At 42.2% G+C, this 27,292-nt stretch overlaps 1 protein-coding gene across 2 annotated transcripts in view; it reads right to left on the bottom strand.

Moving 5' to 3' along the window:
- Nucleotides 1–25,372, bottom strand: part of LOC109866330 (bromo adjacent homology domain-containing 1 protein) — a 35,389-nt gene extending 10,017 nt beyond the window's left edge. Inside the window, exons 1-2 of one of the 2 annotated variants that reach the window (XM_020454957.2) lie at nt 24,820–25,372; nt 316–2,112 (exon numbers count right to left, since the gene is read on the bottom strand). In XM_020454957.2, coding sequence (XP_020310546.1) covers nt 316–2,092 — 1,777 coding nt within the window. In that variant the 5' untranslated portion in view covers nt 2,093–2,112; nt 24,820–25,372. Of the gene's footprint in view, nt 1–315; nt 2,113–14,084; nt 14,286–24,819 lie in introns of those variants that run through there. The other variant, XM_020454956.2, reaches the window with a different exon arrangement.
- Nucleotides 25,373–27,292: the final 1,920 nt, after the last annotated feature.

Below are 27,292 nucleotides of genomic sequence, written 5' to 3'. Positions count from 1 at the left end.
GTTTGTTTACTGCAATGTACTCAATGTCTGGGACAGAGAGACAAAGATGTCTTCCTCTTGTAAGAAAATAAACATAATTCAGTCACGATCACGCCAAATGGCGAGAACACACAGGTGATAATAACACATCCTCATTTGCAATCTGAGAAGCATAAACAATGGATGTGCCTTTGAGTGTGTGCTCAATGAGTTAAAATTCCCGTATAAATTATATTTACAGTACATGCACTACATAATTCCAAACTACCAGTACTTTTTAAATCAGCATATAGAGGCCTAGTCAGTAGGCCTACATTCCATGTGTCCTCCTCTTACCTGTCTTGATGCTGTGTGTACACCCGGAGCAGCCTGTGGAGAAAGAGCAACCCCTGCTGTTGACCGGCTGCATGGCTCTGTATGTGTAGCCGCTGACCCGACAGGCCTCGCTGTAGCAGGGAGTGCCCACTGAGCCACAGAAGGCAGGATGGGCCAGCGTCGAGGAATGGGACACCGGAGGACCCAGCAGCTTGGAGCCAGACACCCTGCCGGGACACAGTGTCGAGGAGCCAAAGTTCAGAGGTCGCGAGCTGAGGTTGGCTGACGGAGCTCCAGGGTGTGTAGGATGGGCGATGTGGACGTAGTAGCTGGAGAAGCAGGCGGGGTCGGCGGTGCAGAGGCAGGGGTGGGGGCTGAGGGTCAGGGCTGCGTGGGAGTGGGGATGGGAGGGTGACGTCACTAGGCACTCCCGTTTCACAGAGGTTAGGGCAGAGTTTAAAGGTCGTTCTTCAGAGTCGGCGTAGGCCTGCTGACCCAGGAACAAGGCCAGGCGATGGCAGTACTCCACAGAGCCCTCCGGGGGACAGCAGTAGTATGGGCTCAGCTCTGCCTCCACCTGCTCCTCTTTGACGACGGGTTTCAATGGGTAGGCTAGCATGCTGCGCGACTGGTAGCCTGGTTTGGTTAGCCGGTGGGTGCAACCGCCAGACTCCCACTCCACTTTGGGCTTCTTGAAGTTGGACTTCTTGCAGGCAGAACAGCCTACCTCTTCTGGAATCAACTGCCTTCCCTTCTGCTTAGGCTGGCGGCTGCACGTTTTAAGATTCGGTCGCCGTTGCGGTTGCTTCTGCTTCACGTCAACTGATGCGGTGCTCGTAGCCTTGCAGTCCATCGTCGTAGTCGTTGATGTCGTTTTCACTCGCTGTTTGCTAGTCGCCGAGGTGCTCGTTAACTTTAGCAGCGCGGCAGCGTTGAGTCCAGCTAGCCGTCGGGGAGCAGGGGTGTGTAACATTTGTAAAGTCATCATCTCTTTCTTCTGTCCTCTGTCTGGTTTGGCCGGTTTCTTGGAGACCTTCTTAGTCTTCCTGGAGCTTTGGCACGGGTCAGGCTTGTGCGATGCGGAGGCCTTGCTGCTGGCTCTTGGAGCATTAGGACTGCCGGTCACCCCGCGCCTGGCTGCATCTGTCCCCAGGAACGACTCACCGCTGGTAGGCTCATCCTGCTGTCTCCTGGCCTGTTTAGAAGCCGGCTGGGTCTCGTTAGGTCTCTCCAACAGCAGACTGTTCACGGCCTCAGCGTTGAGAGAAGCTAGCCGTCGCTTACGCGGCTCTGGAAATGGCAACCCCTGCTCATCACTGGTGCTTTTTGATTTAGTTTTTGGTATCATCTTCTTTGCCAGGACTTTCCCCTTGGCTTTGTCTTTTCCTTTGTCCAGTTTCTTGCTCCGGGATTCAGGTTTGACGGACGGTTGAGTTGGCGAATCATTTCCCCTCTCACTGGTGTCCTCCTGCTCCTGGATGTCCTTCTCCAGTCGGGTGAGCAAAACGTGACAGCTAAGTCCCTCCTCCTCTGGAGCACCCCCCCTTCCTCGTAAGGGATAAGATTTCCTGCTCCGCCTCCTATTCCGCTCCGGAGTCTTCTCCCTCCTGTCCATCATCTCTTTAACCCCGCCCCTTCCTCGCTTAGTTCCGCCCTTCTTCATGGTCCTGCCGAATCGCAGCGTGCGCTCAGGCCAGGCCCCGCCCATGGTCTCACCATGTGGCCTATCGGGGCAGTGTTCCTGCGTCACTGTGCTACGACTCTGGCTAAGAGAACCTTTGTTCTGGGCGTGGGTCATCACATGCTGCACCACTAGGCCTGGGGAGGAGAGACGCACTGTTAATATCACTCCTAAAAACAGGGTAATATGGCCCGGGACGTATTCATTAGGCACCAAACGGAAGGTAACAGACAAGCAGGGAGGGACTATCTGAATTTGTCCAATAAAAAAAAAGATGGTTTCTTTTCGTATTTCTCATCGTTTCCGTTTTGCTACACTGTGTCCTAAAGAATACAACCCTGGTATCTCTTTAATCCCTAGCTTATCACCTAAACCAGTGCCGAGATCTACCGCACAATTTGTTTTTAAACCAGACAAAAAGAACATACCATTAACCTAAAAAAAACAGTTCTGTAACTGGCCTGCCAATATTGTTCTTCTCTACCATATTATATTTCAAATCTTGAGCTTTGATTACAAAATATATAATTTGGTGTAGCACTTCCGAGGCACAGCTCGCGCTGTTGCGGTGACTGTATTACCGCCGCAGCGGTCACGAGTCATGAAGGCAGTCAAATTATACATGACCATTTAGTGACGGTAATTAGGCTTCTCCAAGCTCTGATAGTGCTGCTGGTCATTAGTAACCTACCAAACATGCTAACTGCCTGGTACTCAGCATTCTATTTTCCCACTAATCACTAACATCAATGCAAACATATTGGATAATCTAATCAAACACTTCATGAGAGCCCATGAGCTCATGTTGCACAACATTTCTATAGGCTATGCAATTGCAGGAGAAAACGGAGTGATGGCTGCTAATAAAAAGACGAGGATCCCATCATCTTTCTATAGGCTAGACCTACTGTCTATTTCTCAACTCTCCTAATACTAAGCACATTGCTTATATTTACAACGGGAGTATATCCTACCTGGCTGGCATGAAAATATACCACAGGGAAAAGCGTCCTCCATTCGCCATTTAAATGCATAGATGACATGTATTTTTCCCCTGCCTCTGTTTCGAGACAGGTGCATGATGGTCTATTCTAAAGCAAAACAAATGTCACACATATATTATTTAGTATATGTAAAGAATAGTTTAAATGAAGAACAGTCTGATGGGTGACAATATTATCACTTGTGAATTATATATCATCACTTGGTAGTTAGTCTTGTCCAATCGCTGCAAACGCCAAAACACAACCCAGCCAAGCAGCACTGCTCCGCTTAACCCAGAAGCCAGCCACACCAATGTGTCGAAGGAAACACCTGGCAACCGTGTCAGCGTGCATTGTGCACGCTGAAAATAAAATGCACAATTGCATTTGCGGTCACTGTTGATAATGGTGTTTTCCGCTAATGGGACATGCATTGTGAACATTGCTGCACCTATAATGTGAAGAAATAGCCTATAGTTTATAAACGTTCTGATCTGTTGTGTGAGCCACATTGCATAAAAAAGTTTTGATACTACTGATTTTATTAATTTGGGATCTAACGCATCCCACAACATGTTTGGAATATTTATTTATTGTACAGAATAGGTCGACTTTGTACTATGGGGGATAGTAAATTGACATAGTCTAGTGCTTTTGCTGTTCGTTAGGCCTACTGATCTTGTTGGCTGAAAGAAAGCAAATGTGCACAGTTCTTCCAATATCTTCAATATGCATCTCGGAATTGGATAAGGATGCGCACAGTTGCATCCCTGATGTGTCTGTCTTCACTTGTAGCCTGTGAGTGAGAGGCGCTTTGGATTGCGCAGCACACTCAGGGATCTTTGACACTTCTTTTTTCTCAATGACATTCAAAATCAGCATTGAAAAAAGGCACAAGTTTAAGTTTGTTCCACCTGAGCGAGTCTGACCACAAGTCAGAGACCACTACGATGAAACACCAAATGTGTTTGATGGAGCGTGGGAAAAGGGCAGGAATAAACTTTTGTGGGCTACCGTCCAAGCTGTCATCCAATGGTGCGACTACTGTCGGCATCTAAAGATTATCCAACTTGATTAAATGCTAGGAGGTAAGGACGAGAGCAGTGGTGTAGTCTATGGTGATACGGACATGACTTATTATCTACATAGCGCATTGATTTGAATCACACTGCTGCTCTCTCATTTATCTATTTGCGCCATACGGATTGTGGTTGTTGTGGATGGCTGTTCAGAAACTGTGTATTTGAACCCAATAATGGTTGAATTTGAGAAGCTGCCTATCAATCATTGTTTTTGAAATCAGTGGACAGCCAGTGAAAAATGCGCTCTTGTAACAGCTGCATTATGTGGATCCCAGCCTATGTAATAAAAGCGGAGCTTTAATTGATCAATCTAATTCCTGCTGATAAAAAAAAACTATCCATAGTCCTAATGGACACATGCTCAAACTTGCACACTTTTGATAGACTTAAAGGGGAAATCTGTAGTTGCCACATGCATACCATAACATTAATGTAATGTAACATAATGTAACATTAATGTAATACATACAGTTGAAGTCGGAAGTTTACATACACCTTAATCAAATACATTTAAAAACTCTGTTTTTTAAAATTCCTGACATTTAATCCTCGTAAAAATTCCCTGTCTTAGGTCAGTTTGGATCTCCACTTTATTTTAAGAATGTGAAATGTCAGAATAATAGTAGAGAGAATGATTTATTTCAGCTTTTATTTCTTTCATAACATTCCCAGTGGGTCAGAAGTTTACATGCACTCAATTAGTATTTGGTAGCATTGCCTTGAAATGGTTGAACTTGGATCAAACGTTTCAGGTAGCCTTCCACAAGCTTCCCACAATAAGTTGGGTGAATTTTGGCCCATTCCTCCTGACAGAGCTGGTGTAACTGAGTCAGGTTTGTAGGCCTCCTTGCTCGCACACGCTTTTTCAGTTCTGCCCACAAATCTCCTATAGGATTGAGGTCAGGGCTTTGTGATGGCCACTCCAATACCTTGACTTTGTAGTCCTTAAGCCATTTTGCCACAACTTTGGAAGTATGCTTGGGGTCATTGTCCATTTGGAAGACCCATTTGCAATCAAGCTTAACCTAACTGACTGATGTCTTGAGATGTAGCTTCAATATATCCACATAATTTCCCCCCCTCATTTTTCCACCCTCTATTTTGTGAAGTGCACCAGTCCCTCCTGCAGCAAAGCACCCTCCACAACATGATGCTGCCAACCCCGGGCTTCACAGTTGGGATGGTGTTCTTCGGCTTGCAAGCCTCCCCCTTTTTCCTCCAAACATTATGGCCAAACAGTTCTATTTTTGTTTCATCAGACTAGAGGACATTTCTCCAAAAAGTACCATCTTTGTCCCTATATGCAGTTGCAAACCATAGTCTGGCGTTCTAATGACGGTTTTGGAGCAGTGGCTTCTTCCTTGCTGAGCGGCCTTTCAGGTTATGTCGCTATAGGACTCGTTTTACTGTGGATATAGATACTTTTGAACCTGTTTCCACCCGCATCTTCACAAGGTCCTTTGCTGTTGTTCTGGGATTGATTTGCACTTTTCGCACCAAAGTACGTTCATCTCTAGGTGACAGAAGGCGTCTCCTTCCTAAGCGGTATGACTGCTGCGTGGTCCCATGGTATTTATACTTGCGTACTATTGTTTGTACAGATGAACGTGGTACCTTCAGGCATTTGGAAATTGCTCCCAAGGATGAACCAGACTTGAGGAGGTCTACAATCTTTTTTCTGAGGTCTTGACTGATTTCTTTTGATTTTCCCATAATGTCAAGAAAAGAGGCACTGAGTTTTAAGGTAGGCCTTGAAATATATCCACAGGTACACCTCCAATTGACTCAAAATATGTCAATTAGCCTATCAGAAGCTTTTAAAGCCATGACAGCATTTTCTGAAATTTTCCAAGCGGTTTAAAGGCACAGTCAACTTAGTGTATGTAAACTTCTGACCCACTGGAATTGTGATACAATGAATTATGAGTGCAATAATCTGTCTGTAAACAATTGTTGGAAAAATTACTTGCGCCATGCACATACTATAGTTTGTTAACAAGAAATTTGTGGAGTGGTTGAAAAACGAGTTAATGACTCCAACCTAAGTGTATGTAAACTTCCGACTTCAACTGTATAAATGCCTCGTGAGCTTCGTTCAACTGTCCCACTTGTTTATCGCCAATGTTTGTAAACATTGTAAAAAAACACTGTAACCGTATAACATGGTTAAAACTATAATTGATATCAGTGATGGTAAGTCCTTGCATCCATAGCTGTCTATTAATCTGAGTGGTTATATTTCTCCAGGCCCAGCCCTCAGCTTTTTATCAAAACAGAGGCAGCGAGGCCCTTTTGTTATTATTTCATACGTAGATTTGCCCTTTAAATATCTGTATATTATCAACATATCAAAGTGTCACCAACAAAAAGGTAAACAATAGGCCCATAGCAAATGCAGCATATGGCATTCATTTTTCACATGTAAATAGCACTTTCAATAGTGCTCAAAGCATGTCATTCAATGAGCGCAGCATTTAATTTTCATTTTAACTCAAATCAATGAGCACAATCAGTCCTCCATGACAACTAAATCATAAACAACAGAGTAGGGCTGGCTAAGAAATCATTAGTTTTGGGGTTACGCTCAGGTAAAACCATTTGGTTAGTCTATACTTGCATACTTTCAAGTCCTATTCTTGAAGATCAAGGTGTATAACATTTATTGGAATAACTGGAATTCTGATACTTTGGGTTTTAATGTAAAGATATAATTTAATTGTATTACTATATGTAGCAGAAAGCGATGGGTTAGAAGAAGTATACATAACCAACCCATAAAGTCAAATTTAACATCCATATGGCCAGCTATGTAAAGTTTAACATTGATTTATCTTGCAATAGATGTTGTTCAATTGGTAACATCCATTTTTGTCTTCATCTAAGGGGAAAGTAATCTAAAAGTAACTGAATGTAATTAGTTTACGTTACCGAGTTTGGGTTATCCAAAAGTTACGTTACTGATTACAATTTTGGACAGGTAAAATGTAACTGTAACGGATTACATTTATAAAGTAACCTACCCAAGCCTTACAATGTATTAAAAATCAAAACATATAGCCCTATGTTTGTAGAACAACTAAAATTACATTAATAACTCTAAATTAAGCAAATAGGAGTACTTATTTATTTGTTAACCGCAGTCCTTCCAATCGTTTGGAGAAAATATTTATATTTTAATTCAGCTTTGTTCAATTGTATTCTTCATACTATAAAATAATACCACCAAATTATAAGCACATCGTGTCTGCTAGATGAACTAGTGTAGCCCACAGCCATTTTGCATAGCCACATCAGGACAACTCAGAGTACGCTATTATTTTCTTCTGAAATAGACTACATTTTCTTCATATCATGCTTCTTTAGACCTGTCTAAAATAAATAATGTACTTATTGTGAAGGTGTAGGCCATATTACATGGATTTATTAGACTTTTTAAAATGGCTTGCAGGCTGTGTGGAAGCCAGATGCTAAATGTGTTTATGTTAGTTAACGGTCAATTACTGTGAGACCGACAGTTATTTGCTTGACAATCACCGGCTGAAGAAACTGTGTGACCGCCACAGCCCTAGGCACAGCTGAGCATAAACTGAAATAATTCGATTTTTTATTTTATGTTTACTGGACTGATGTTACCTGCACCTAATGGTCATGGTACTGAACAGGACAACTGAGAACTCTGAAAAAAACGAGGTCAAATCATGATGTCAGTGATCCTCAGGTCGGAAAGTCGGAGGTCTAGAAAAATAGAATTCTGAGTTGGATGACGGACAGCAGCTCTTTGCTGTACTCTTTGACAGTCTCTCTCTAGTCATGGTTTTAAAAGTTATTCGATCTCACGTAGGCCAGAATCAAACTTTGCTGTGGCAGGGGTCAGGGAAGTGCTGTAGGAGCGGGTTTTGAACTATCCGATTGGCCAGTGCAGTAAGCCTCGATTTAGCCACAGATTTCCCGGTCCACCAGGTAGCCAGAGTTGGTCTTTTCAGACAAATGAAATGTTTCAAAATGGGAAAACTTTGCTTACCTGGTGCACAAGGCTTCTGAATCAAGTGCACATAACGCCAACGCCATTTTCAAGGCATTCCTAGTTGATTGACCGGTTGGCGACCACTGGCATAAACCCTTCCACATCTATTCTGTATACACATATTGAAGTTTTCACTGATATAAAAGTACTGCCCAGTTCCATTTTGATCTCTAGTCCCTTATCCTAGCCCTCCTCCTACCCATTTGAAAAGACTGGACAGATGAAAGCCCTATAGAAGCTCCACTTATGGAGCTAAGGGTCTTGAAGAGCTAGATGGAACATCATTACAGTGTATTCGGGAAAGTATTCAGACCCCTTCACTTTTTCCACATTTTGTTACATTACAGCCTTATCCTAAAATGGATTTAATTAATTGTTTTGCTCATCAATCTAAAAACAAAATACCCCATAATGACAAAGTGAAAACAGCTTTTTAGAAAAGACCTTATCTACATAATTATTCAGGCCCTTTGCTATGAGACTCGAAATTGGGATCAGGTACATCCTGTTTCCATTGATAATCCTTGAGATGTTTCTACAACTTGATTGAAGTCCACCCGTGGTAAACACAATTGACTGGACATGATTTGGAAAGACAAACACACACCTATCTATTTAAGGTCTCACAGTTGACAGTGCATGTCAGAGCAAAAACCAAGCCATGAGGTCAAAGGAATTGTCCAAAGAGCACTGGGACAGGATTGTGTTAAGGCACAGATCTGGGGAAGGGTACCAAAACATGTCTGCCACATTGAAGGTCCCCAAGAACACACTGGCCTCCATCATTCTTAAAGGGAAGAAGTTTGGAACCACCAAGACTCTTCCTAGAGCTGGCCGCCCGGCAAAACTGAGAAATCGGTTAAAAGGGCATGGTCCGTTAGATGACCAAGAACCCAAATGGTCACTCTGATAGAGCTCCAGAGTTCCTCTGTGGATATGGGAGAACCATCTCTGCAGCACTCCACCAATAAGGCCTTTATGGTAGAGTGGCTAGACAGAAGCCACTCCTCAGTAAAAGGCACATGACAGCCCACTTGGAGTTTGCCAAAAAGCACCTAAAGGACTCAGACCATGAGAATCAAGATTCTCTAGTCTGATGAAACCAATATTGGACTCTTTGGCCTGAATGCCAAGCGTCACGTCTAGAGGAAACCTGGCATCATCCCTACGGTGAAGCATGGTGGTGGCTACATCAAGCTGTGGGGATGTTTTTCAGGGGCAGGGACTGTGAGACTTGTCAGGATCGAGGGAAAGAAAAACAGAGCAAAGTACAGAGAGATCCTTGATGAAAACCTGCTCCAGAGCGCTCAGGACCTCAGAATGGGGCAAAGGTTCACCTTCCAACCGGACACCGACCCTAAGCACACAGCCAAGACAACACAGGAGTGGCTTCGGGACAGTATCAATGTCCTTGAGTGACCAAGCCAGAAACTGGACTTGAACCAGATCTAACATCTCTGGAGAGACCTGAAAATATCTGTGAAGCGACGCTCCCCATCCAACCTGACAGAGCTTGAGAGGATCTGCAGAGAAGAATGTGAGAAACTCCCCAAATACAGGTGTGTCAAGCTTGTAGCGTCATACAAGATTCAAGGCTGTAATCGCTGCCAAAAGGTACTTCAACAAAGGGTCTGAAGACTTATGTAAATGTGATATTTCAGTTTAAGTTTCTATGAATATGCAAACATTCCTAAAAATCCTGTTTTTGCTTTGTCATTATTGGGTATTGCATGTAGATTGATGTTGGGGGAAAACGATTTAATCCATTTTAGAATAAGGCTGTAACATAACAAAACTAATAAAAAGTGGTCTGGATACTTTTCGAATGCACTGTATTCTGATTACTCATTCTCTGCTATCCATTTCTTACAGTGAAGTGGTAGGGGCCCTAGGGGAAGGGCTTAGGGGCCGAAATTAAACCATGCCAACAGGAGCCACATACCACAAAGAAGGTGGGTATCTATATCCACAAGACATTTCTCACAGAAAGAACTGTGTATTCAAAAGTTGCCAAAAATGAATTCTACCATCTTATCCATTACCTTCACTTAAAGTCAAACATGATCATATGTATCAATCAATAGTCTGGTAGAATCAGGAGTATTATTTTTTATAAGCAAACTCACTAAAAGGGATTAATAAAATGCAATGTGCTTTACAAAGAATCCAAACAGCCATTATTCTTAACATCCAACAGTATGGCAATTGATGGTTATTGACGCTGTCTTAAGTGTTTGGAATATTATACTGAAGCTGAAAGTAGTCATTATGTCTACATTATGAGCAACACAATTAAATACCCTTTCATTTGTAGGTATGCACAATATATATATCGGTGAGTATATCGGAATCGGCCGATATTAACTAAAATGCCAACATCGGCATGATGTCTAGTTTAGCGCTGATGTCCAAAACTGATGTCAAAGCTGACGTGCATACCTATATAACGTAGGCAGATGACATGCATACCTATATAACGTAGGCAGATGAGGTGCATACCTATATAACGTAGGCAGATGAGGTGCATACCTATATAACGTAGGTAGATGACGTGCATACCTATATAACGTAGGTAGATGACGTGCATACCTATATAACAACGTAGGTAGATGACGTTCATACCTATATAACGTAGGTAGATGACGTTCATACCTATATAACGTAGGTAGATGACGTTCATACCTATATAACGTAGGTAGATGACGTTCATACCTATATAACGTAGGTAGATGACGTGCATACCTATATAACGTAGGCAGATGACGTGCATACCTATAGGCAGATGACGTGCATACCTATAGGCAGATGACGTAATGACGCCACAAAAAATACAGCGTTACACAGAACAAAAGGAGAAAAATACTAAGTGCACACTTCCAACAACTAAACAAGTTCAAGTCGAGCAGTCATTTGAAAGAGTAAGAACATTTCAGCGAGGAAACTCAAAGGTGAAATCCATTAACGCCAAGATAATGGAATTCATTGCCCTTGACAATCAACCATTCTCTGTCTTGGGTGATGTTGGCTTTTGTCGACCAAGAAGGCACTCTTTTTCAGATGTTGCCCTACCGGAGTTACACAGTATTGTTGAAACACATCCATGAGCTACTTGCTATGGGCGTCACTGCTATTAGCTTCACGACTGACATTTGGACCAACGATGTCAGCCCCATGAGCATGCTGTCTGACAGCACAGTGGGTCAACAAGGAATTTGTACTGAGGAAAGCCGTATTGCATGCTCAAGAATGTGCCGGTTCTCATATCACTGCTTCCATTTCAATGGCACTTGAGAACATGTTTGAAACATGAACACACTCCTAGGGCCATTTTCTCTGAGCCTCTATACTGTGTCTCCACCATGGTCGATGCTAGGTACAAGGACCGCTACTTCGATACAGACAAGAAACAGGGTTTACGTGAAATGTTAGACACAGCTGGACAAGATGTAAACGGACACAGTGACAGTGAAGCTCCGAGGAAGAGAGGCCACGGACAGACAGAGTTGAAACTTCACTGCTTGTCATGTATGATGAAATCCTGGTTGGGAATGAAACAACTGAACAAATTAACAATGAAACAGCAAGTAAATGAAAAATAGGTTCCGATGATATTTTACTGGTAATGGGGAGATACATACATGCCAACAAAATAACTTTGGTCAGTGTGTGTGTAACCTTTATTTAACTAGGCAAGTCAGTTAGGAACAAATTCTTATTTACAATGACAGCCTAGGAACAGTGGGTTTACTGCCTTGTTCAGGGACAGAACAACAGACTTCTACTTTGTCAGCTCGGGGAATCGATCTAGCAACCTTTCAGTTACTGGCCCAACACTCTAACCACTAGGCTACTTGCCGCCATAATGTAGAATGTTCATTTAAATTAACTGATGTAGCTCATGCAATGGAATGTATTTGTTTATGCCAATTGAGCTGAATCAACAGATCACAGCCCATATTGGGGCGGCAGGGTAGCCTAGTGGTTAGAGTGTTGGACTAGTAACCAGAAGGTTGCAAGTTCAAACCCCTGAGCTGACAAGGTAAAAATCTGTCATTCTGCCCTTGAATAGGCAGTAAATAAGAAAATAAGAATTTGTTCATAACTGCCTTGCCTAGTTAGATAAAGGCTAAATAATAAACTTTTTTTTTTTTAATCCTGCTTAAACTGGGAACACTCGCAATGGCCGCCACCCATTATGCCATCATTCATTTGAATGAGGATTCCTGTTCTATTCATTATATTTCTATGTCAGTACATGCAGTCAGGACACTTTTTAATTTATTTTTAAATGTGTTCATAAAAAAAAATATAGATAACCAATGCGATTCAAAACGGTTATGACCGAGACCACTGCCGAGACCAATGGCTGGCCATTTTACAGTCATCCAAAATTCCATGACTGTCACAGTACACCTTTTAATTCACAAATGTATATTTTAGTCAATAACATCAATAGTAATCTACGAAATAATCCAATAAATTATGAAAATAGAGGTGTGTGTCAAAATATGACTAATCTATTTATGCTGAGCTGCGAATGATGTCAATTTGGCCTTAAGTAGTCATAAAAAAGAGATTCCTTGAAATTCACTTTACATCTTCAGCAGAGATCATTGACCCTTCCACAGCACGATCATGTATAATTGGGTCGAACTGCACTTTATACCCGCTTGAGAAAATGTTGCTCCTGGTGGGTTTCTTTTTCATTTACTACCAAGAAGCAGTAAACTTTCCACAATGTAGTCTATTCCATATGCTTCTTCTGAAAGAACGTTCTAGAATTTCTGATTCTCTGTAAAAATGAAAACATGCGGAGATGCTAAACAATACTTAATAAAAGGATTGCAGCAAAATCGAAGCGCATGCCGACGCACTCAAAGCAAACAATATTGAAGAGATGAAAATAGTCAAAACATTATTGGACCGTTATCGAGTACGTGAGAGGTCGGGGAGATTTCCATATGCATGAAGACAATCTGACACATCTGGGCATTTTAAACATTCAATGATATTCACCAGACATTCTAATCCAGCAGACATTACATTTCAGCAAACATTCTAAAATCAGCAGAAACCAATTAGGCAATTACATATTATTTGTATGAAATAATTGTTACATGACTGTAGAGCCCACTGCCTCTGGTTTCATTCGGTAAACAAGTTAGAAAACAAACAGTCATGTCCTGTGTTGCCTAGCCTACAGTCTATACAGACACCTAATAAGTATGTATCTATCTTGCCTACCATTTCTCAGTGCAAGCTACTCCACATTTAGACACAATTATTTCCATAACCAGGCATTCACGCTGACATTAATCTATGTAATTACACCTTAACACCGTGTGAGATATGGGGGCAATGACAAGGGGACCGAGAACTTCCCCAAAATAACCCACAGGGTAAGGTGTTTTGAACTGATACAGGGGGGTATTTTGAACACTTTCGATGCCCGAACAAAAACAATAAACACGAGGCGTCGGCTTGTTTGTCATGAAATGGTTTTCAGAGGGTCTAATCTACAGTCCATCTAAATCGATTCAAGCGCTACATGTAACACCTGAGTTTCGCCCTGGTGACCTATTTGACTTGCTCAAACATACACAACGTCCTATAGCCTACTTGAGGACATCGGGGCCGACATAACGTTACAGTAGGCAGGCTGCGCCTCGCTCGCTAGACGTCTGTGAGTAGCCTGCCATCTGAAGTAACTGCTATCTACGGGGCTGTGGGCGACCCGAACACAAACCGCAGCCAAAATAATGGTGCCACAAACACTTTTTCCATGTTATTTATGAAAATAACATCGAAATAATTAGCTATTATACCACTACTTAGTCTGAAACCCCAAGGATATCGTATGCTAGCAAGCTACAGCTATCGATTTTGCATGGCAGAAGGGGTTTCGTTCTCCGAAGCGAAAATAGGTTCTGCACTCCTTTTTGGACGGGCTCCGAACGCAACTTCAACACTCGGCACTCGAAAATCGTTACGGAAGAAATATTTGAGATATATTAACTTACACACTCCGACGACTCCGTCATACTATGCCTGGAGAAGCGTCGAAATAGTGCTGGACTGGTGTGATGGCTGAACTGATCTCTGTACTGACTGGGGGAGAGCTGGGGAGTGGAGAGAGAGAGGACGGTGGCTGCCTGCGCGATGTGCTTTGCTCTTCCTGGTTCGGCTTCAAGGATTTGCAGAAAACTTCATTTTAACCAATTGCTATACAGACAAGCCTCGCTGACATCCCAGTCTTCCAATAGCGAAAAGGCCTGGCGGTTAATTTCAAGACTAAAACACAAAATATTTGTCGAATATGCGTCCCCCTGCGAAGTGGCTCGGATTAACTTGATTCAACTCGGTTAATTGCACCGGCTATGGAGCGATGTTGTCCGCCCTCAACGCCAGCCTCACCCTGTCATTTTGTCGTGACCAGACCACATTGAGTAAACCACTAGCTATATTTCCACACGTCTTCTGGTGTGTACAGCTATCACAACATTGTAATGTACACCCAAGAGAATGTAAAACATGCAGGGAAACACCAGTTCATTCTCATTGCCTGTGGTGGAATAAAATGAGAATGCTTTTCAAATAATAACCCTCCATTTCATTGGCCTAATTGATTTCTTAGCGTGCCCAAACAGTTAATTGGATATGGAAATAATTATAATTTCAATCAATATATTGCAAAGCCTCTCACTAGTATAGGGTCCAAATGATTGAACCTTTGGACCAGGCATAAGCTGCTTCATGTGCATTAGGCTACCGCTATTACCGGTTTTATTAATCGCTTTATTACAGTATCTATTGCTGTATTATGGGTACATGCAAACACCAGAGGAAATGAATCGAGCGCATTAATAATATGCGGGCCTCTACACTCCGTGTAATAACGGGCAAATTAATATGATAAATTATAGTGATCAGGTCCTAATTTTGTGTAGGTGTCAGGTGATTACAATGTAATAATGCATACGCAGCCATTCTCAATAGTCTGGAGTTGCTTCCTCTCATTGTCTCCTTTCCTTCAGCAGCACAGATATGAAGGAACTGGACAGCTGAAAGCAAATCCCCAGTGGGTATCCACCATATTGCTTTTCCTTGGTATGGGTTTTCAGATATAAGCAGATGAATGAGAGGAAGCTCCTTTAGACTATCGAGATTAAGGAGAGGAGACAAGTAGAGGAAGCTGTTGAACACTATTAAGATGAACCCTATACGATGTTAAATCCCCCACAACACCATGTGCATTAAGGTGAAAAATGTGTGATTTCAAGGCCGAGACATCTGGCCACGCGACCACCAATCGCCGCTCTTTCAGATGTAGGCTGTTTCCAGACTATCCATATTGAAGCCACGGCAATCTTTGTTAAAAAACGTAGTTGAATGTCTGTCAATTGCATCATTTCGGTCAGAAAATCGGTTGAGGAAAAGGATTTGGGCTGCAGACTGAACAGAATGTAAATTATCAGATGACTTGAAGGCTTCAACTGAGACAACTGACTGATTGTTTCTGTATGCCATTTCTATAGATAGAGCCATCTCGATATGTGCAACATCTGTCCTATATACAAGTTAAACATTTCACTTTAAATCACACAGCAGCCATACACGGATAATAATAACCAGTTCATAAACATTTTACACAGCCATTCATATGACTGACAATTTGACATATTTCATTGATGTCAATAACTGAGGGCACAATCAGTAGTCACTTCAGCTAAGCTAAAAGCACTACCGTTTTTCAGTTTCACACTGCACCGTCGCAACAGTCCCAAGCAAGTAGCCTATCAGGAGTCCACTGCATTATAGGCTGATGACACCTGTGACACAACCAAATTAAGCATGATGCAAACAAGAACAAATATCCTATTGTCACATACACAGGGTCAGTCATAGTAGTACTGCACCCCTGGAGCAAATTAGGGTTATTTGATTTTTCACCTTAACCACTAGGCTACCGGCTGCTTCCCTACAAAACTACAGCTAGTGACTGAATAACTTTTATATACTATAGCCAACTACAGTACCCTCTACCCCAGAGATTAATGTCTAATCGGCAATAAACCAGGACGTCAAAGAGTAACTTTATCGGTTCACCCAAAGCCTTATAATCCTGCAAAATGGAGACAAAAAACCACTTTAATAATATTAAAACAAAAACATAGAACCAACAATCCTTGCATTGACTAGATTTAAACTACACTGTTTTAAGGTGATATATTAATCACAAACTCTATCCGTGGGCTGTTCACAAACAACATAAAGTCATGGAACTGTTTTTCAGCTATGGTAATATGTAGCAGGAAGGAGAGAAAGAGCAGAGTGACTAATACAAAGTGGTCATTTCCCAAACCATTTATCTGATGACACTTCCATGCTGTACCATCTTCCCCATCTAATGGCAAGGGAACATTTCTGTGCTGTTGTTTCCAGGGGAGTTTTATCATAGTCAGTGACACCCTTTAGTTTAGAATGACAAATACTTCCCATTCTCCTGTCCTCCATACAGGTCTGACTGGACTTGTTGTAATGATGTTGCACCCCAAACTTCATCTAGACCTGTGAGAGATGGGCTCTACTGTGTGAGGGGAACATCTGTAGAAGGGCGGTTTTGTGTAAAAGTCAACCTGAGCATGTGTAGCTCATGGGGATGTGAAACGTATTCCTCAGCCCAAGTGTCGCCACCTGCGCCAACAAATAGCTAGCTTTTTGCGTGGCGCCGACTGGTAACATTCTTGAGGAGGGCGGCCACGTGTGCTAGCAAGGCAGGGGTCCTGGGTCCGAGCCTCGTTGTGAGCCGAATCAGGAGGAAGCGGTACTGACTAAGCAAGAAGTGTGACATCTTTTACACATGCACATTAAAGTTAGTCATTTCCATAATTATCCTTAAGGTCTACAGTATATGTTGGAGTTCAGGCTTTAATTATCCTTAAGGTCTACAGTATATGTTGGAGTTCAGGCTTTAATTATCCTTCAGGTCTACAGTATATGTTGGAGTTCAGGCTTTAATTATCCTTAAGGTCTACAGTATATGTTGGAGTTCAGGCTTTAATTATCCTTCAGGTCTACAGTATATGTTGGAGTTCAGGCTTTAATTATCCTTCAGGTCTACAGTATATGTTGGAGTTCAGGCTTTAATTATCCTTCAGGTCTACAGTATATGTTGGAGTTCAGGCTTTAATTATCCTTCAGGTCTACAGTATATGTTGGAGTTCAGGCTTTAATTATCCTTCAGGTCTACAGTATATGTTGGAGTTCAGGCTTTAATTATCCTTCAGGTCTACAGTATATGTTGGAGTTCAGGCTTTAATTATCCTTCAGGTCTACAGTATATGTTGGAGTTCAGGCTTTAATTATCCTTCAGGTCTACAGTATATGTTGGAGTTCAGGCTTTAATTATCCTTCAGGTCTACAGTATATGTTGGAGTTCAGGCTTTAATTATCCTTCAGGTCTACAGTATATGTTGGAGTTCAGGCTTTAATTATCCTTAAGGTCTACAGTATATGTTGGAGTTCAGGCTTTATTTGAAAAGGACACATTTGACTAAATTTTAACCATTACAGAGTAGGTGTCCAAGGCTATTAGAATGGGCTCAAATAGCTTGTTTTTCTACTCACAGCTGTCCCCCAGTGTTAGTTATGAAGATGAGATGTTAATGAAGCAATACAAACCAAATTGAAGTGTTTTGAGTTTGTTTGTGCATTCTACGGTCTTATAAAGATAGCAGGTGACTGGGACAGGCAATGTTACAAAACATTTGTATGATATTTTGGGGTAAAACATGAGATCTTGAAATGTTCTCTGTGAAGCTAACTTTCGTCGAGGTTATATATGGTCTATAATTGGTTACTCCCTTTTCATTGTCAGTATCCTTTTTCAGCATGTTGATATCTGTAACATCCGTAACAGCTGTGGATGTGATGGCTATTGAGATACATATATTACACACATATACACACAGTGCATCCGGAAAGTATTCAGACCCCTTGACTTTTTCCACATTTTGTTACGTTACAACCCTATTCTAAAATTGATGGAGAAAAAAAGCAATTTAATCAATCTACACACAATACCCCATAATGACATAGCAAAAACAGGTTTAGCATTTTTTGCTAATTTATCAAAAATAAAAAAACGTACGTTTTCAGACCCTTTACTCAGTACTTTGTTGAAACACCTTTGGCAGTGATTACAGCCTCGAGTCTTCTTGGGTATGACGCTGCAAGCTTGGCACACCTGTATTTGGGGAGTTTCTCCCATTCTTCTTTGCAGATCCTCTCAAACTCTGTCAGGTTGGATGGGGAGCGTCGCTGCACAGCTATTTCCAGGTTGGATGGGGAGCGTCGCTGCACATCTATTTTCAGGTCTCTCCAGATATGTTAGATCGGGTTCAAGTCCGGGCTCTGGCTTGGCCACTGAAGGACATTCAGAGACTTGTCCCGAAGCCACTTCTGTGTTGTCTTGGCTGTGTGCTTAGTGTCATTGTCCTGTTGGAAGGTGAACCTTTACCCCGTTCTGAGGTCCTGAGCGCTCTGGAGCAGGTTTTCATCAAGGATCTCTGTACTTAGCTTCGTTCATCTTTCCCTTGATCCTGATTAGTAAATCAGTCCCTGCCGCTGAAAAACATCCCCACAGCATGATGCTACCACCACCATGCTTCACCGTAGGGATGGTGCCAGGTTTCCTCCAGACGTGACACTTGGCATTCCAGCCAAATGGAGAGACCTGAAAATAGCTGTGCAGAGACGCTCCTCATCTAACCTGACAGAGCTTGAGAGGATCAGAAGAGAAGAATGGGAGAAACTCCCCAAATACAAGTGTGCTAAGCTTGTAGCATCATGCCCAAGAAGACTCGAGGCTGTAATCGCTTGCAAAAGTGCTTCAACAAAGAACTGAGTAAAGGGTCTGAATACTTATGTAAATGTAATATTTCTGGGTTTTTTATATACACACTACCGTTCAAAAGTTGGTCACTTAGAAATGTCCTTGTTTTCCATGAAAAGCATGCATGTAATTAGTTGCAAAATAATAGGAAATATAGTAAAAATGTTGACAAGGTAAATAATGATTTGTAATTTAAATAATAGTGTTCTTCAAACTTTGCTTATGTCAAAGAATCCTCCATTTGCAGCCATTTCAGCCTTGCAGACGTTTAGCATTCTAGTTGTCCATTTGTTGAGGTAATCTGAAGAGATTTCACCCCATGCTTCCTGAAGCACCTCCCACAAGTTGGATTGGCTTGATGGGCACTTCTTATGTACCATACGGTCAAGCTGCTCCCACAACAGCTCAATAGGGTCGAGATCCGGTGACTGTGCTGGCCACTCCATTATAGACAGAATACCAGCGGACTGCTTCTTACCTAAATAGTTCTTGCATAGTTTAGAGCTGTGCTTAGGGTCATTGTCCTGTTGTTGGAGGAAATTGGCTCAAATTAAGTGCCGTTCACAGGGTATGGCATGGAGTTGCAAAATTGAGTGATAGATCTTGAAGGAAGGCTCTTTTACCCTGTACAAATCTTCCACTTTACCACCACCAAAGCCCCCACCAGATCATCACATTGCCTCCACCATGCTTGACAGATGGCGTCAAGCACTCCTCCAGCATCTTTTCATTTTTCTGCGTCTCACAAATGTTCTTCTTTGTGATCCAAACACCTCGAACTTAGATTTGTCTGACCATAGCACTTTTTCCAATCTGTGTTATTTTGCCCATCTAAATATTTTATTTTTATTGGCCAGTCTGCGATATGGCTTTTTCTTTGCAACTCTGCCTAGAAGGCCAACATCCAGGAGTCGCCTCTTCACTGTTGACATTGAGATTGGTGTTTTGCGGGTACGATTTAACGAAGCTGCTAGTTGAGGACTTGTGAAGCGTCTGTTTCTCAAAGTAGACACTAATGGACCTGTCCTCTTGCTCAGTTGTGCACCGGGGCCTCCCACTCTTTCTATTCTGGTTAGAGGCAGTTTGCGCTGTTCTGTGAAGGGAGTAGTGCACAGCGTTGTACGAGATCTTCAGTTTCTTGGCAATTTATCGCATGGAATAGCCTTAATTTCTCAGAACAAGAATAGACTGACGAGTTTCAGAAATGTTCTTGTTTCTGGCCATTTTGAGCCTGTAATCGAACCCACAAATGTTGATGTTCTGATTAAAGAAGCAATAAAACTGGCTTTCTTTAGACTAGTTGAGTATCTGGAGCAACAGTTTTCAGCCGTGCTAATAATTGCAAAAGAGTTTTTGTAATGATCAATTAGCCTTTTAAAATGATAAACTTAGCTAATCTAACACAACGTGCAATTGGAACACAGGAGTGATGTGTTGCTGATAATGGGCCTCTGTACATCTATGCCGTTTCCAGCTACGCTAGTCATTTACAACATTAACAATGTCTACACTATATTTCTGATCAATTTAATGTTATTTTAAAAGGACACTTTTTTACATTTCAAATACATTTCTAAGTGACCACTAACTTTTGAACAGTAGTGTATACATTTGCAAAAATGTCTACAAACTTGTTTTTTCTTTGTCATTATGAGGTATTGTGTTTAAATTGAAGAGGGGAGGAAAAATATTTAATCCATTTTAGAATAAAGCTGTAATATAACAAAATGTGGAAAAAGTATAGGGGTCTGAATACTTTCCGAATGCACTGTATACCTCATCTTCAGAAGCTTGTGCAGTCACCACTTTGTGTGCTTATATTCTTCAGACTCTTACTGAAGCAATTGCCGATATCTCTAACATTGTGTTCTGGCAATACTGTTTTTTTATTTATTTTTTATCTGTGAAGAGTCCTGGGGCCTCATTTATCAAAGGTGCATGCGCACCCAAAAGTGTGCATACCTCAAGGTACAGCTCAGACCACGCGTACACAATTTATGGTAGTTGATCAGTTGTATTGCAAGCAAATATTGTTCTTACGGGGAATTTGAAGTGTTTGATGCACAGGAATTATAACTGTGGTAGGCTAACAAAAACGTCAAAACATGGTAAAGCATGATAAAACAGATGCATTTGCGGTTGGTTAGGAGATCGCATAGCAGCATGTAGCCTAATGTGTTTATTTTGCAGCACTCTCATTTTCTGACATGACTGGGTTATTCCAGCTGCACAACAAATATTAGGCTACTATTTATCCATTGCTCATTCAATAGCCAAGTATGCGCGAAAGTAAATAAACCGGTAGCCTTTTGACAGTATAGGCTAGTATTGCTGTGTGGTAGGAGCACGAAATCATAGCCTAATTAATCTCAGAGCCTATTTTTATTTTATTTGACCTTTATTTAACTAGGCAAGTCAGTTAAGAACTCATTCTTATTTTCAATGATGGCCTAGGAACAGTGGGTTACCTGCCTTGTTCAGGGGCAGAACAACCTTACAGTTGCTAGTCCAACACTCTAACCACTAGGCTACCTGCCGCCCAAAGGCAGGAGATAGAAACACAATCATGTCCTGAAACAAAATATTGAACCACAATTTGTCTTTTGCATAGAAGTGTGGGCTGAAGCATTTACTTTTAAATAGTTGAAAAGACAATCTTGCAGAATGCGCGGCCAGTGTTTAGCACTCGCTATAGGCGGCATGCATTTTAAGTTGGAAAAAGTCACTGCAAAATAACACTACAGAGCTGTAATACATTTTGCCATTGCGCTTTAGAAACCATCATGGCCCAGTTCCAACATCTCAAAATCATACAGCAAATGAGAGCGTTGTTGTTAGCATGCAAGGTGAATAGAGGGCGTTTTCCAGGCTGGGTTGTAACCAATGATTTAAATATACACTAGATCACTGACAGGGGGCGCTTTATTATGAATATCTACATTTGTTTTTGCCACGTTTATTCTATTACAGAAACCTTAAATGCATACTTTTAAATTATGTGAGCTAAACATACAAAGAAAAAATATAAACGTATAAAACATTTTCCTTAAAGTGTACTTAAAAAAAAGTTATGTTACCTTCCCCCACCACAACAAAAATACATGTCATTTTGTCCTTGAAACACTTAATTGCAATATTGTAGAATTCAATTAATTCCTATGAAGGACTGCTCCTTCTGGGGAGTGCCAGTAAGGCCTATCGGTAGCTTCAAAGCCTCTCACTGGCCAAAACACAGCAACAGCCATCCAGGGTTTATATCATTGGTTGTTACGCTTGTTCACGAGCGTAGAAATATAGTATGGCTCTGATCTATTAATGAACACATGCGCATGTGACAGTTTGATAAATCCCAATAATTTATTGCGCACGCAAATCCTAGAATCTCCACATATGCAAGAATTTTGTGAGAAATTTACACAGTTGATAAATTAGGCCCCTGAAGTCTTTTTCAAATGAAAGCCCCCCAAAATATAATGACTTTATCCAGTGTCTATTAAAGCAGATTGGCAGTATAGGCACATGTAAGGCCTATATGATCTCATTTGCATATTTTGATATACACTATATGTACACACAAAAGTATGCGGACAACCCTTCAAATGAGTGGATTCAGCTATATCAGCCACACCCATTGCTGACAGGTGTAATCTCCATAGACAAACATAGGCAGTAGAATGGTCTTACTGAAGAGCTCAGTGACTTTCAACGTTGCACCATCATAGGATGCCACCTTTCTAACAAGTCAGTTCGTCAAATGTTTGCCCTGCTAGAGCTGCCCCGGTCAACTGTAAGTGCTGTTATTGTGAAGTGGAAATGTCTAGGAGCAACAACCCCTCAACCACGAAGTGGTAGGCCACACAAGCTCACAGAACGGGACTGTCAGAGTGCTGAAACGCGTAGCGCTTAAAAATCGTCTGTTCTCGGATGCAACACTCAAACCAAGCTTCAAACGGGCTCTGGAAGCAACGTCAGCACAAGAACTGTTCGTCAGGATCCTCATTAAATGGGTTTCCACGGCCGAGCAGCCGCACACAAGCCTAAGATCACCATGCGCAATGCCAAGCGTCGGCTGGAGTGGTATAAAGCTTGCCACCATTGGACTGGGGCAGTGGAAATGCATTCTCTGGAGTGATGAATCACGCTTCACCATCTGGCAGTCCGACAGATGAATGTGGGTTTGGCGGATGTCAGGAGAACACTACCTACCCGAATGCATAGTGCCAACTAAAGTTTGGTGGAGGAGGAATAATGGTCTGGGGCTGTTTTTCATGGATCGGGCTAGGCCCCTTAGTTCCAGTGAAGGGAAATCTTAACGCTACAACATACAATGACATTGTAGACAATTCTGTGCTTCCAACTTTATGGCAACAGTTTGGGGAAGGCGCTTTCCTGTTTCATAATGACAATGCCCCCGTGCACAAAGCGAGGTCCATACAGAAATGGTTTGTCGAGATCAGTGTGGAGGAACTTGACTGGCCTGCACAGAGCACTGACCTCAACCCCATCGAACACCTTTGGGATGAATTGGAACACCGACTGCGAGCCAGGCCTAATCTCCCAACATCAGTGCCCTCCCTCACTAATGCTCTTGTGGCTGAATGGAAGTAATTCCACTGAAACAATGTTCCAACATCTAGTGGAAAGCCTTCCCAGAAGAGTGGAGGCTGTTATAGCTGCAAAGGAGGGACCAACTCCATATTAATGCCCATGATTTTGAAATGGGATGTTCGGTGTCATATGGACACACACCATGATACTGACTGAGAGAAACATGCGACAAAGAACATAATAACAATATAAGTTAAAGAAGCACAAAGCTTAATACATGTGTTATAAGGGATCGTAAGAAGGATATAGTTTTAAACTAAACTAAATGTTATGCTAGTTGTTGAGTCATGCATCCAGGTGGCTTAGCAAGCTAATAATAATTTGATGTGTGAAATAGGACAAATAAGCACATATGTGCATGTTTGTATTCACAAGCATGTGATGAATTTGAAATATGTTTTTGTGCATATCCCACTCTCCCTTGGCAGAGTGGGGTCACGGCCAGGTTCTATCAATGACGACCCTGGAGCAATTAGGGTTTAGTGCCTTGCTCAGGCGCACGTCGACATTTTTCACCTTGTCGGATCGGGGATTCGAACTAGCGACATTTCGTTTACTGGCCCAACGCTCTAACTGCTAGTCTACCTGCCACCATATAAAATAATATATTAGGCTGTAACATTGCCTAATTGTTGTATTTATTGAAGGCTAAACATCAATTTATTGGTAACTACACCAGATTTCAAAACTAATTGCACGCTTTTGAATCACAACATCGACTCTATTGCACCGAATGCTCACTTCTTGGCTAGCACGAGTAGCAGTGACACAGTAGCATAGTGGTCTCCAACCAGGGGTACTAGGACTCCTTGGGGTACTTGGCCTATCCACAGGGGGTACTTGAGTAGACTCATGAGACCATAGACTTACTGGTAAAATGCACATGAGTGGTTACTTCAGGGGTACTCCGAGCAGAGCAAAGTTCAGATGGTGGTACAGTAACCGAAAAAGGTTGGGAACCACTGCAGTAGCATACACGGGCTGGAGTGGATGACCACTATACATCGCGCACGCTTTTAGGCTAGCAGCACAGCCAAGTACCACTCCCCGAAACAATTTACTATTTTCATGGCTACTTGACTCATTAATGCACACACACACGACTCGAAACATACACAGCAAACGCAATCGCCATCACTGGAAGAACAGCGAAATAGTATGGGCTATTTTAGTGGCATTATCTAGCTAGCTAGCTACCTAGCTACTCCACGAACGAACCCATGAGAAAAGAGGCAGCAACGCAAGCTACTCACCCGTATGGGTCTCCGTATGGGTCTCCGTGGCACTCCTGTCCTAATTGGCACGCTAACAATCTGCAATCTTGGTATAATACTCTCCAGGACACCTTGTTGTTTAACAGAGGTGGATAGCTAACAACTACGAACTATCTAGCTAGCTAGTTGTCCGATGCTGGGGCTGCTGGATTCTGCTCTTTACTTGAAGTGCTTGTCTCAGCGAACGTCAATGTCGCCGAATTAGATGTGGCTTCCTTTAGCCTTTCCACACTCTTTTCGAGGACCCCCCAAAAACAATCGACGAAAGAAGTAAACAACTCCAAGCATCATCCTATTCGCCGAAAGGTACTCCCTAGTGTTAGCTACATCAACTCAAACACGGACCTATTTCCACACACGAGTTGATACCGTTGATTGGGGCGGGCTAAAGTGTAGAGATACACGTCGCTTTATCCGTTATGGCACTGTACAACCTAACTGCACTGTGTGGCAGTTTTCAGTTGCGCACCAGTGACAAATAAGGCTGCTCGCCAGAAACCCAAGTGCTGTAGCTAAGCTACTCTGTTGCACTGGCTGTGAAAAGTACCAATCCTCAGCAGACCCGGGCTTCAAAGCAGGTAAAACATCTCAGAACTGTTTTCTTCGCATGTAAAAAAAATATATATATATATACGTTCTTTGGCAGTGTAGCATATTTTACATAACAGCATCACCCAGGAGGGGTGTGTGTCCGATCACATTTGAGGACAACATGGAGATGCTTTTAAAAGGGGCATCCAGCGCTTGGTCGGAAATCTTTCAACAGCAATATAGGGGGTATTGGGCCTTTACGAGTCCTTCCTTCAGGATGCAACTTTTTATATAGCATAGCCTAAACTTGAGTTCATGAACATGCATCCATTTTAGACAAGGCTACCACAAAATTAACAGGTGGAGACACTCAAACACAGGCTATCCTCCTGCAAATGTTTCTATTATTTAGCATATTTGAGGAATCACAGGCCTAAATAACCACGGATCTGAGTATCTTTGTATATGAGATCTGGAGACTACCACTGCAGACGACATAGTAAATGGCCCAACAGCATTTCAATTAGTTAATTCATGCACGGCTACCTACTCAATTGTCTTCACAATCCTTTTGGGGCAAATAGAGGCTGGACTTCGCTCTAATATTGCCTTTGATATTGGGTGCGTTCGTAAATTCAATCTGGAGTGCCAGAGAGCGCTCAGAGTGAGCTCTGGACTTTCGTAAATTCAGAGCGTTTCTCACAATGGCAGTCAAGCACCCAAGCTAACTGGCTAAAGTTAACTAGCTTGCTAGCTATTTCCAGATATTAACGAGAGAACTCCTCACTCTGACCATTTTACTCGCCCTAGCAGAGCTGTTTATACGTTTTCATGTTATCCAGAGCGTTGGTGACTGTAACTGAGCTGCCGGCAACAATTTAATTAAGCTTTTTTGCCGATTTTTACAACACCCGCCATATTCAACTGGTGTTGAGCGCCCTTAGTCAGCAACTGTTGTTGCAGAATGTGAAATGCATTGGTTGCCATGGTTTTCAACCACCCCTAACCAACCCTAATCACCTAAATCAAGATTGGGTATTGAAAAATCATTAGTGACCCTTAACTCAGCAAAGTGGCACAAACCTCCCTGAATACAAGAAATTGCTTTCTTTCCCTAGCAGTAAGGAGCGTGAGACTGTAGCCTAAATGTGTTACTCTCCAGCAGCATTTGATTTAATAAGTGGAGTTATGATGCATTCTATATTATAGAATGAAATCAATATCGGTGTGCTAGCTTAGCAGTATTAGCTTCCTCCCTCTCCAAATACAACTCGGGGTAAACGGTCTGTACCACAGTTCAAACCCAGTGCCCTCTCCCTCACTAAAACAGGTGACTGCCCTCCTTGACAACATACTAACCAGTTGAGCTATGGAAAAGGATCCAATTCAGCAGCTACATTGGCAACATTTCCAGCTAGCTGTGGAGTAGAGCTTTTCACGGGTCCTGTTGGGATCTAATTACCCGGGACCCGACCCGGACCCCATTGGGTTTGAGTCCAAAACTCAAACTTTTCCCTCAGGTCTGGGTCGGGTCCTGTTTTATTGTCAACGGGTCTATGTAACCTAAGCTGATAGACCTGAGTGGACTTGAATGGACCATATTTATTTTCTAATAAGGGTAATTTACCGACTTATAGAAGACCTAGCACACATATAAAGACGTATTTGTTTATCAGAAGAGCTACTTGGCTGATAAACATAATTTTTTTGTCACTCGGGTCCAATCGGTTTTGATCTAGACATGGACCAATTAGGGTACGGGTTGGGTCTAGGTCTGGTTGTCCTCCGGTCCATTCGGGTTTGGGTCCCCATTTAATAAAAAATATCGGGTCCGTTCATATCCGGGTCTGATTGTCCTCGGGTCTGTTCGGACCAACTTTTGGACCCGAAAAGACGTTGTCTCCGTTACACAGTGACATGC

This window comes from Oncorhynchus kisutch, linkage group LG21 (assembly GCF_002021735.2).
Source record: "Oncorhynchus kisutch isolate 150728-3 linkage group LG21, Okis_V2, whole genome shotgun sequence".
NCBI lineage: Eukaryota > Metazoa > Chordata > Actinopteri > Salmoniformes > Salmonidae > Oncorhynchus > Oncorhynchus kisutch.
The sequence above is the reverse complement of the archived record's forward strand: the minus strand, read 5'-3'. Positions and strand labels throughout refer to the sequence as shown.